We start from the raw sequence: 12,403 nt of genomic DNA on the forward strand, positions 1-12,403 counted from the left end.
CAAATGTTCCAATAAATGGTCATTGATGTAACACCTAGAACTCTGGTCAATTTTTAAGTTTTGGATCAACTTCAAATGACCATAACTTTCAGCACAAGATGTGTTAGGTGGCCCATAGGGTATCAAATTGAAGGTCTTTGTGTCCTCTTTCCAATGCCACCGAGTTTGCTAAATTTTGAGTTCGGATGAATGTGTTATTCCCATTTGAGTACAACCTCTGTAGTTAAGGCATTTTCATCCGTTTTAAGGAGGGGTATTTTGTTATTTTCCTTACCCCACTAGTCTAGCACGTTTTTTTCACCCAAATAGGGGTCTAAAGTGATTGAGATCAGTTTGCAGTCATTCCAAAGATCATAGGGTTTTTAGAGAGAAGTTCAAGAGGAGAAAAAGATGAAAGTTTCAAAAGTTCTTTCAAGCTTTGAGGATTTTCGCAAAGAACTTAGTTCTTTCGAGGTATGTAAGCTCTCATAGTGTTGGGTTTGTTCACCTTTACGTCAATCATGTGATTTTCATCCATAAATTCGTTCTTAAGGTTGGTTGATTTGAATTCTTGAGAAATTTTTGAAGTTTTAGCTTCATTCTTTAGCATGGAGTCTTGTTGAGTTCTTGAGGTGAGGGTCTTGCGAATGAGTTTTGTTCTTGATGGATTTGAGGGGGTTTTCTATTATCTTTTGTTGGATTTATGAATCCAAACGAGTTTGGGGGGAAATCATTCAATTCTAGATGAGTTAGGGCATCAAATTGAACAAGAAAATTTGTCAAATTTCTGGGTAGGGGCTTGGGGTTGCGCGCAACCATAGCGCCAGAACTATTGCCCAGTAGTTTAGGGCTTGGTGCGGCGCGCCACTAAACACTGGTCAGTAGTTTTGGGGTTGGCGCCCCGTGCCACTCAATGCTCCAGGGTCGTCAAGTCCCCTACCCTTCCGACCTTCTTTCCGTGTGTTCCCTCAAATCGTACCTATGTTCTCTCCTTGATATCCACACTTAAAATCTTCATTACTCCTTGAGTGATCTTATATATCCTAATCATAACTCTTGAATTCACATTCCAAATTCAAGGTAAAGTTAAGAGGAAAGTTCGAGAAAGTCCTTTTGAGTCTTTTTGAAAAGTCTTTGTGAGCCTCATTGCTTTCTGAAGGGCTTCACATTATGGTTTTGTTTTGTTAGGATGTCGTGGGTCTTGTCCCGACTTCCATCTTAGTATTCAGAGGTTTCATAGACAATAGTATTTTGAGGAGTCTTTTCCTTTTTCCTTGCTAATGTTTTAAGACTTGAATTGCCTTTTTATGGCTAGTTGAATATTTATAAATATTATGAGTTAGTTATTTGAGACAGTTAAGTTAATCTTTGCATTTGAGTTCCTATGTTGTTGAGTAAGTCTTCTGCTAAGGGTTGAGTGTGGCCAATGGTACACTTGGGGACCATCGATGGTTCTCGAGTGTCGGCCACGTCCAGGGTGTAGACTCGGGACGTGACACTTGAAGGGCAGAGTCTATAGTACGCTAGAAGGGTGATAGACCAATTGATTCCAACCGTAAAACTCCTTGAGAGAAGAGATGGGAAAATTATCAAAATGATCTTGATAATGAGGCAAGTGTTTTATAAGAGCACCATGACATAACACTTCTTAAAATCTTGAAAAAGGTTAAGGTACCTGAAAATGATGAAAAATTTAAGAGATCTCGATAAGTTATGCCGTATTGGAATCAATATCAAAATGATCATCGACGATATCTTTGATATGAAATAGTACTCAATGTGATAGATGATGACGAGGATCTTAGATTCAAATCTTTCATATAATGTGGACAGATAAATGATTGGCAAAATAAAATGCACTATTCAAGTACATTTTATTTCATTTGAAAATGTGATGTTTTGGACTTATAGTCCATAGATTAAGGTATAATGTCAGTGGGGGTATAAATGGATTATTGTGAATGTATAACCATAAGATTTAATGTACGGTTTGTGCCTTAAGGCATAAGTTATTTTTTCATAAAAGTCATGACATCATTGTACAAAGATATGTTCTTTTATGGTGGATACAGTGAGGTTTCTTTCAATCTGATAATAGATAAAATACTTAAATACGTGTAATGAAATTGTTGTCATGTCTAGCTAGACAGTGAAGGTTCTATGAAAATCTTTGAAGGACTCAAAAGGTTTTAAAGTGATTCTATGAAATAGTACCCCAATGATTATGAGATCGTTTAACATAAAGAAAGATCAATTTCAACCTTATGAAAATGGTTTGCACATATTATGTATTAGTGTGATTGATGCACTTATTTATCATGCTATTATTATCCATGAGATAATATTTTTATTAATGTGCAAGCAAGAGATAATTCACTTGGAGATATTTGATTGGTATCATTTAGTATTTCTAACCAATGTTGTCAAGATTCTATTGGTTATATTAAATTCAAGGTATTACATGAAGTCCTTTCTTCAAACAATTTATTTGCATATGAGGGTACTACCATTTTATCAACTTGACAAGACATTCAATTATTGATATTTATTCAAGTCTGACCAGGATAATAGCAACTTATAAAGCAAGTGGCTCAACACATAAGAGATGTGTATTTTTCTTTGAGGAGAAGATTCCAATATTATATGAAGACATTGTTGTTTGGGTAACTCAAATGAAAGAAGAATATATTGAAGGAAACAAAATAAGCATATTTCGCCAAAGTTCTTTCCAAGCACGATCTTCAACAGCATTTATACAAGATTGATATGTGTTATCTCCAAAATATTAAGTGATGTTTTCATCAGGGGGAGTAAATATGCACTGCACTCTTTTTTCTTGGCTTAGGTTTTGTCCTAATGGATTTTCCAGCCAAGGTTTTAATGAGACAGTAACCAACGCGTCTTACAAGATATATGTACTCTTTTTCCTTCACTGAAATTTTTTCAACAGGGTTTTTTTAGTAAGGTTTTAATGAGGCATATTATCAGACATCCAAAGGGGAGTGTTGTAAATATATTCATGTGGATGTCCATAACTTCGAGGTGTAATTAACCCTAATGTATAGTTATTTTCACACCTCCATAACCTTTCCCCTTGATATTCCTGCATAATTTACATGGTTAATGTCTCCATAACTTTCATGGTTAATGTCATGTTTATGACTAAACTTTTGTACGCCTCTATATGATACTATAAATAGAGGTGTTAGAGTTCATATTGGATACACTTGAAAATTAGGAGAACGCTTGAATATTTGGAAGAATGAGAAAAGCTCTCATCTCTTGTCTCCCTATTTCTATTACTCTCATCTTTTATATTTCTTATCTTATTTTGCTTTAGTTTTACAACAGCATAATCATTAATTAATTAGTATATTATTTTATCAATTCAAGTATATATGTTATTCAGCTCTTTAGACATAATAAGGTAGCAATTTAAGAATATCATATAAGAATATTATAATTATTGTATCTAGCATAGATTTCATGATTTTTTTCACTCTGATTATCGAATGTAATTAAAGATTTTATTTTTTTATAAATCTTATCAGGAACAATAAATATTTATTTATCAAATAATACTAAAAGTAGGAATATCCTGATTTAAAATATAATTTACGAAGAATCTCCTTTTAAAAGATGAGTGATTCTTTTCTATTTGATGTTTTTACAACTCAAATAGTATTAATTTTGTCTTTCACAAGGCACCTTCAACACATAACAAGCAATCAAAATAATTTTATCCCAAAAATTTAGACGTGCATTTGACTCAATAGGTATGACAATGGTCAACTCAATCAAAAAAATATTTTTTTTTCTACTACACCAGTTAATGGAGAGGAATAAGGTGGAATAGTTTCATAATTATTCCCTTTGATCCTACGAGAGAATTAAACACATTAAATTCATATTTGTGGTCTCTATCACTCCTGATTCTTTTTAATTTTTTATCAAATAAATTTTGACCTCATGAAGATAAATTTTAAAATTTTCAAATACATCACTTTTATTTTTCATCAAGTATACATATTTCCACTTGGTAAAATTACTAATAGAAGTGATACAATATCTATTTTGTCCACGAGTTAAAATTACTCTAAGTTCACAAATATCATTTTGCACTAACTCTAATCAATCACTTTTTTATTCTAAGATGAAAATGTGGCCTTTAAGTGATTTTGGGTTTACTACAAGCCTTAGACTTTTTAAAATTATTTTTAATCATTGGTATTAGCTCTAAAAAAAATTCCTGATTCTATCATATTGATCAATTAAAATGACACAAACTAGCATGCTAAAAATTAGCAGAAGAAAACATATAAACACTATATTTACACGACTTATAGTTTAGTTAATTAATTTAATTGTTCACCTTAGTGTGAAACAGGTTATCTAATGTATTCCAACTAAGCAGTTAAAGCCGTAAGTAAAGAACATATTGTTTTTACATGAAAACACTTGTATCCCTAAAGGTATAAAAACCACGACATATACATCTACAAAATTTACTCCCAACTTCACTAAACTACATTGAACCTTTCAAGAAAAGATAATAAACTTATGTGACTTAAAGAATTACAAACTCTAATTCCTAACAACACACAAATCTCTCAAGGTATGTGTTCTCATGTCTTTAAATTACCCAACTTGAAGACTATAATCCTAATTTAGTTTATAATACACTAAATCTAAGATTACATTAACCTTTCAACTCAATGAAAAACTCATAATACAAGAATGCTAAAACACTTAGCCTAACTCTATAATATGACATGTTTTTCAATGTGTTTCTTCAATATTCAAGCAGCACGACAAAGTCAATTTGTCAATTGTCTTTTCGCTCTGTGAGTATGTACCTTACTTTGAATGGATTATCTTCTATTTAAACACAACTCTTTAATTAGAGAGTTGTTCTTCACTTCAGACTGCACATCAACTCAAATTCTCTTGACTTAGTGTTCTACTTCAAGTGAGACTCTTACTTAAGTCAAACTCCTTGCTTCTTTGGTGTTGTAGTCGAACTCCAACATTTCAATCCATCGCGTATTGTTTCCGTTGAGTTTGTCATAATTAACCATTATCCATTCTTGATATTTGCATACTTGTCTTTATTCATTTTATGGTCTTGTTCCAGATTAGGCTGCTTGAGACAATATACATGTGGACCAGCTTGACTTACATATTTCATGTCACTTTATCAATAATCAAAACTCCATAGAACCCAACAAAACAGAATTAGAAACTTTATTCATTTCAACATTCAACTTGAATGTCCCATTACAAGCATATTCCTTTTCATGTCACTTATATGTACTCTATCAGGTGAACTAGGTCTCCAGACATAAATGTGGGCAGCCTATACAGACATGGGAGATTACAACAAAAAAGAAAACTAATAAGAAACAAAAATAAAAGGAGAAAAAAATGAAATAAAAAGTAGATCAAATAAAAGAGCAAAGAAGGAAAGAAATAAATGAGTAAAGAAGGAAAGAAATAAAAAGTAAAATTAAAGTCCAAATGTGAGTCAAAGTTTCCTTACAAAATAAAACTCATTTTAAGGAAGGAAATCGGAAATTTTCTTACACGTCATATTCAAAGTAAAAGCCTCAGTCCAAGATATACAAGGGCATGACAGTATATATATGGCATAAAGACCATTGAAAATCACATCTATTGAATATTTACAAAATTCATTATCTTAAGAGCAATAGTCATTGAAACAAAACTTCAAGATTTTGTCACAACAACACTGGAACCTGGTACACAAGTTGTGTTCTAGTTTGTCTTATTGAATATTGAAGCTTGAGTAGAAAAAAGCAAGAGTTATTAGTCTTTGTTGACTTGTTCTAGATTTATTATTGAGTTGTAATAATTTCTAGATTGAAGAGAGTAGTTATGTAGGTGAGATTTGTAACAAGAAGCGAGTTTGACTTCTTGAAGAGTAGTTAGTGAAGTTTTTGTAACAAGAAGCGAGTATGACTTCTTGCAAAGTGAGTTTGTGAGAATTGTAATAAGAAGTGGGTTTGACTTCTTGAAGAGTAGTTAGCGAAGTTTATAACAAGAAGTGAGTTTGACTTCTTGGAAAGTGAGTTTATGAGAATTGTAACAAGAAGAGAGTTTGACTTCCCGGAGAGTAGTTAGAACAGTTTGAATGAACTATTGAGTTGAGGTACTAGAGTTAGTCTCTTAGATTATAGAGTTGTAATGTGAAACTGCTTTTTGAAGTTAGTGAAGGTTGATGGAAATCATACACGTTGTAAGCCGTGGTTTTTTATTCTGTGAGAAAGGAAGTTTTCCATGAAAAATTAAGTGTTATTTACTTTTTATTCTAATACATCTCTAGAGTTCAGGTTTCTAGAAATAATTGTTGGTGCGTAGTTATCTTTCAATCGGTATCAAAGCCGGGCTTTTCATGAAAGTTTAACTTCTTGAGAAGGATCATATGGATACTCTACCAACATCTGATAAAGGTTCTTCACAAACCAGGTCACCACTCTTCAACGGACAGTATTATGAATAGTGGAAGAATAGGATGATGGATCATATTATGAGAGAAAATTATGATTTGTGGAATATAGTTCTTTATGGTCAACCATTCCCACCAAACTTGTTGAGGATGAGAAGACGTTGATTCCAAAAGGAAGACTAGAATTAGATGCTAATGATAAAATTGTTGTTCAAAATAATGTTAAAGCAAAGAAGATTCGAATTTATGGAATTGATCCAGATGAGTACAATAGAACTTCATCCTGCTTCACTGCCAAACAATTTGGAATACTCTGCAGACAGCCCATGAAGATACTAGTCAAGTTAAGAATAAAAAATTGAGCTCAAGAATAATCGACAGGATTAGGAAAAAGAAACAAGAAGAGATCAATTGATTCTTTCAAATAGGAGAATGACTACACAGGAAGATGGTCTGGTTGTGAGAATGCAAAAATGGCTATGGAAAACACATCAAGAGATGACTCCATGGACAATAAATCCCAAAACTAGTCAGTAGTGACAATGAAATATTAAATGATGAAGACACTCTTGCACTTGTTGCATTCTCTGATTCTGATAATGAAGAAGGAGAGAAAGAAACCAACAAGAATACATTGACAGTGATGACAAGTTTTGATGAAGATGAAGATGAAGAGGAGGAAAAGCAACTAGAGGTGTATTTTCTTGAAATTAAGTCTAAATTAATATTTATTCCAAGAAAAAATTACAATCCTTGTCTTTAGTGTACTATTTAGTGATAAATGCACTCATATCATAGGGTAAGAATAAAATAAATATAATAGTACATTACATAACTAATCATCATATAATTTATTTTTCCCATTGAGCCTGATTATAGGATCTCCAGTTTCTAGATTGGATTTCCTCATATATATGACTCAAAAACTTTTTGAGCCTTAATACCATCCACCTTGATATACTTTAGACCCTTTATCTTGTCAAGAATTGGTTAGTTCATCTGCAAGATTACCATAAGCTACTTCTTTGCTTCTTAAATCACTTGAGAGAATCATAACAGGTAATTCTCAATATATGTACATATTCATGAAGAAAAGTTATAAAATTCATAGTTAATTTCTTTAACATGTGATACATTCACTATATTACTTCAAAGATAATGAATAGTTAATGAATTTATATGTCCTCTTACTTATTGTTTGTCTACTATAGATGGAAGACAATAGAGTGAGATTATACTCATTTTGTTCCTATACGTGATGTTGCAGTTATTTCGATTATTGTCTCTAACTAACTAGAGAAGAGATTTCCCATTCTGTTGTTGCCTATGTAACTAACTAGAGAAGAGATTTCATCTCCTTGAGTTAAGCTATGTATAGTTGTGCCTCTAGATGTTTCAGCCTTTTACTCATTTTTCAGCCAACTAGGTTAACTATTGAACTTATATCAATCACTATTACATTATTATGCAGATTGATGCATGCCTAAACTTACTAATTAAATAGTTTTTTTTTTTAACTGTTTTCTTTGTCTTTTTCTTTTCGAGGAATATATACAAACACGATATGTTCTTCATATTTTTAGGTCTTGCAACATACTCCTAATCATCATGGATACAAAAAGTACATATTTCACTAAATGGACATCTGTATGTATGTTGTCACATTTATTGTTAATATTTTATTTTTTTGGCTTGAATGTGTGTTTCTATACTACTATTGCTGATATTATTCCCTTCAAACTATGTGTAAACAAGAAAAAATAGATATAAAAGTTGTAACGGTTCAAAATTGTATCAAATTATAATTTATATAGACTTAATCACATTATGGACTATTTAGGGGTTATTTGGTAGGTGGATAGAATTATGCAGGTATTAGTAATGTGGATATTAGTCATGCGGGTATTAATAATGTGAGTATTAGCCATGTGGATATTAGTTGATAGGGATGGTGATGGGGCGAGGCGGATGTGGGTGGGGCGGGTTTAAGGTTGTGCGGGGCGGGTTGAAGTGGGTTTTTTCAAAACTAATGTCGGGCGGAGCGGGTTGAGGGTATATGTAATTTTATGTGGATTTAAATATAATTTTAATTTTTTACATGTCGTAAGAGTGATAGAGCACTATTTATTAAGATAATTTCTTTATAAATAATTGAATTTCTTACATGTTTTCCAATTGACCTTTAAAAAGATAAAATTTTAAGTTACTATCCTATTAAATTAATATAGCTTAATGAAAAAATGAATTTATTTTTATGAATTTTATTTTTAATATCAAACTTAACTAGAAAAAAAAATATTAAAAAGAAAGTATGCGGGGCGGGGATGGTTGAAAATGAAAAAAAATGTTATGCAGGGCAGGACGGATTAAAAAAATTGCGGGTTAAGCTCAACCCACCCCGCATCACCCCATTGTCATCCCTATTAATTGAGTGACATTTTTAGAGAGAAACCCATATTAAGTGAGTGATTTTTGAGTTAAAACTCAAAGTAAAGTTACTTTTTGAGAAAAAAAGTTGACAACGAAGTGACTTTTGAATTAAAAATTAAGTAACTTTCTTAGAGAAGAATTCATTGTTGATTAACCATGTGACATATTATCTCCTCCTTTTTTATTCTTACAACAAAAAGAAAAGGTAAATATAAAATGATTGGTGTTTTTTAATAAAAGATAAATTTGTGGGTCAACTTTTATATATGAAAATAATAATAATACAAAAATAGAGATTTAAAATGAGGTATTCATAATTTTAAAAAGATTTAACTGTTTTGGAATTGTGTGGGAGTAGTAAAACCGTATTTTGCTCATCGGTGGTTGTGAAGTTGTAAGGAACAAACAAGAATATAATTGTTGTGAAAGTGAATAAGCATGGTTTCTAATGGAGGCGGTAATTCAGGTAGCAAGATCAGATGGGGGGAGCTAGAGGAAGATGACGCTGAGGACCTCGATTTCCTTCTTCCACCAAAACAGATAATTGGACCTGATGAACATGGAATTAAAAAAATCATAGAGTACAAATTCAATGACGATGGAAATAAGGTTAAGATCACTACAACCACCCGCGTTCGAAAGCTTGCTAACACTCGTCTCAGCAAACGGGCTATTGAACGTCGGACTTGGCCTAAATTCGGTGACGCTGTTCATGAGGATGTTGGAAGTAGACTCACCATGGTTTCTACTGAAGAGATCTTGCTTGAAAGACCCAGAGCCCCAGGTCACATTTCGCATTACATTTACATATATATGTGCAATTGTGGATATTTTGGTTTGGCATCCAAGATGTAAAATAAGTAATATTATTGCATAATCCAAATGTTTTTCCTTTGCTAGCTTGTTAGAGTTTATGTATGCATACAATTGATTTCTCGGATGATCGAGTTATCATCTCATAAACATTATCTTTCTTTTAAATTCCAATTCTTTTCAATTAATAAAGTGACTTAATTGTGAGATAATGATTATTAGTTGAGTCATGACCATCCAGAAATCGAATTATGAATACATTAGATGAAGCTAATAGTATTCATGAGTTAAACGTCACAACTTAATATAAATGTGAAGTGTGAATTTGTTAGTTCTCACATTTAAAGGTTTCAAGTTGCACTTCTATCATACAATCTTTTTATGTGCATTACATAGCCATTAAGCACATCACTTATTTTCTAAACGTTGAAGCACATGGCTGCACCATTGGTAATTCTCGTAGTTTATCCAGTTAAGTTTTTGTACCTGTAGTAACTTGAAATTTTTGCTGTACTGCGTGGAGCTCATGTCAACCACTTTCTCAAATGAAATATTCTTAGTTTTATAGTCTTCTGTGACATGACAATCTGTTCTGTCAAACGTTTTTTGGTAACTAATTAAATTGATTTCATTACCAAAGTATATAAATGTGTGCATCAGTACAAATAGGAGCATTGTTGGACATCATGCCCCAACAACCTTCTAGTAACGAGACATTAAAGCATAAACTAAACCAATTTAACGGCTATCAGTAGTAGGAAGATTTCAAACTGGATAGAACTTGTGGCTTTCCAACCAACTAGTGAGTTTGGCTACTTTCCTTGCAATAATGTGTACTTCTTGAATTACTTGCATGATCAGCCAGGTTCTGGCTTTTGAAAAATTCTAAGATTCCTTTCTCTCCACAAGAAGTAGACTGTTGCTGTTATAATCATTTTATAAATCACTTCATTTGAGCCTCTACCTTTAGCATGTTGAACAGCACAACCCTTTCTCTCCACAAGAAGAAGAGTGTTGCTGCTATCACCATTCTATAAATCACTTCATTTGACCCTCTACCTTTAGCATGTTGAACAGCACAGACTGCTGTTCTGTCAAATGTTGATCTTAATTTTCACAATATAAATTGGTTGTTTTGCTCTTCTTTTTAGAAGACAATTTGCTCGATATATATGTATATGATAACCGATAAATCTTCAAGAGCAAACAACACATGTCTTGAAACTCAATGAATGGTGAGCCTGCCTCTCTACTCTTATCCACTTTAATACCATACTTTTTTTTGTAGCTGGATTGAACCTGTGACCTGCACCTAATCACATAACACAAGCTGCACTCTCACCAATAGACCAAAGCCCTAGGGACTACTCACTTGCCATCAAATGGAATAAGAACTAATTGTCTCATGGTAGTCTGTTTAGTGGGGGGTTACAACATGAAGAGCAAGAAAGTTCTATGGACTTAAAGCTCCATCCTCCAAAATAAACAGGTCATCCTGAGACAATGAGACAGATTTGAATTTAGACTTGCACAAAAAACTTTTTGAAGTTGTTAAAATCTTTCAACAGTACTGACTTTCAATATGTTGACAGGCCTTCATTTCTCCTAACGGAGAAAATGTGGATAGCACTGTTCTTGTTAGTTTTACGTACAAGCTAAATCAGCTGAACCAAACCAATTGTTGGTTTCTCTGCCTAAACAAGGTTCACTTTGTGTTTCCCTTCTATTATGGAACGGACAAAATAAAGAAGATAAATGACTGAATTATTACAGTTAGTTTAGGTACATATGCGTAAGAATGTTTTTGTGTTGTCTTGCAAATATAGTGTTGCTCTTCAACGAATCAAAGAATGTGCTAAACTACTATAAATTGCTGTGCTGCCTACAGGTTCTAAAGCTGAAGACTCCAAAGCAGTAGGAGACTCAATGGCTCAGCTTGTTAAAGGAGGTGCTGTTCTAATGGTGTGCAGAACTTGTGGCAAGAAGGGTGATCACTGGACATCTAAGTGCCCTTTCAAGGATCTTGCTCAACCAGCTGAAGGTTTTGTTGACAAACCCCCAGTGGCAGAAGCAAATATGCCTGGTGGGGCTGTGAAGGGAGCTTATGTTCCACCAAGCTTGCGAGCAGGTGCTGAGAGACCTGCTGGAACAGAAATGAGACGTAGAAATGAAGAGAACTCGGTTCGTGTCACTAATCTCTCAGAAGACACTAGAGAACCTGACTTGCTTGAGCTTTTCAGGCCTTTTGGTCCAGTAAGTCGGGTCTATGTAGCTATAGACCAGAAGACTGGTGACAGCAGAGGTTTTGGATTTATTAATTTTGTAAACAAGGAGGATGCTCAGAGGGCCATCGACAAGCTTAATGGGTATGGATATGACAATCTAATTCTTCGCGTGGAGTGGGCTGCTCCCAGAACAAACTAGAACATATTTTCTTAAGAAAACTCTGATGTTTTAAGATTTTGATCAACACTTGCTTTATTAGTGTCATGTAGTTGTTTCTTTTCTATCCTAATGAACTTGAGATAATACATTCTTTCGCCTTTGAAATTTTGGTTGCGTAATGTTCTTACTATTGTTCACAAGACAATAAAATGGACTTAGTTAGAATCAGTTATTCTTACTTCCAATAATTTGCCCGCTGTACGTGTTCAAACAACTTCATGTTGTTTATTGTGCTTTCAAGAGCTTTGAAGATTTACGGTAATAGTTTAA

General features: G+C 33.2%; 1 protein-coding gene across 1 annotated transcript; it reads left to right on the forward strand.

The window, feature by feature from the left end:
• Positions 1–9,218: 9,218 nt before the first annotated feature.
• Positions 9,219–12,117, forward strand: LOC125808441 (uncharacterized). Its single transcript, XM_049488142.1, has 2 exons — positions 9,219–9,659; positions 11,577–12,117. Exons 1-2 carry the CDS (start codon positions 9,314–9,316, stop codon positions 12,110–12,112), a joined length of 882 nt encoding a protein of 293 aa, XP_049344099.1. The 5' UTR covers positions 9,219–9,313; the 3' UTR covers positions 12,113–12,117.
• The last annotated feature ends 286 nt before the right edge of the window (positions 12,118–12,403 follow it).

This window comes from Solanum verrucosum, unplaced genomic scaffold (assembly GCF_900185275.1).
Source record: "Solanum verrucosum unplaced genomic scaffold, falcon-dt-bn FXZP01000112.1, whole genome shotgun sequence".
NCBI classification, from domain to species: domain Eukaryota; kingdom Viridiplantae; phylum Streptophyta; class Magnoliopsida; order Solanales; family Solanaceae; genus Solanum; species Solanum verrucosum.

Coding starts and splice junctions, on each gene's coding strand:
- LOC125808441 (XM_049488142.1), top strand. CDS start 9,314: ATGGTTTCTAATGGAGGCGGTAATTCAGGTAGCAAGATCAGATGGGGG. Junction 9,660..11,576: donor TGAAAGACCCAGAGCCCCAG/GTCACATTTCGC, acceptor TGCTGCCTACAG/GTTCTAAAGCTGAAGACTCC.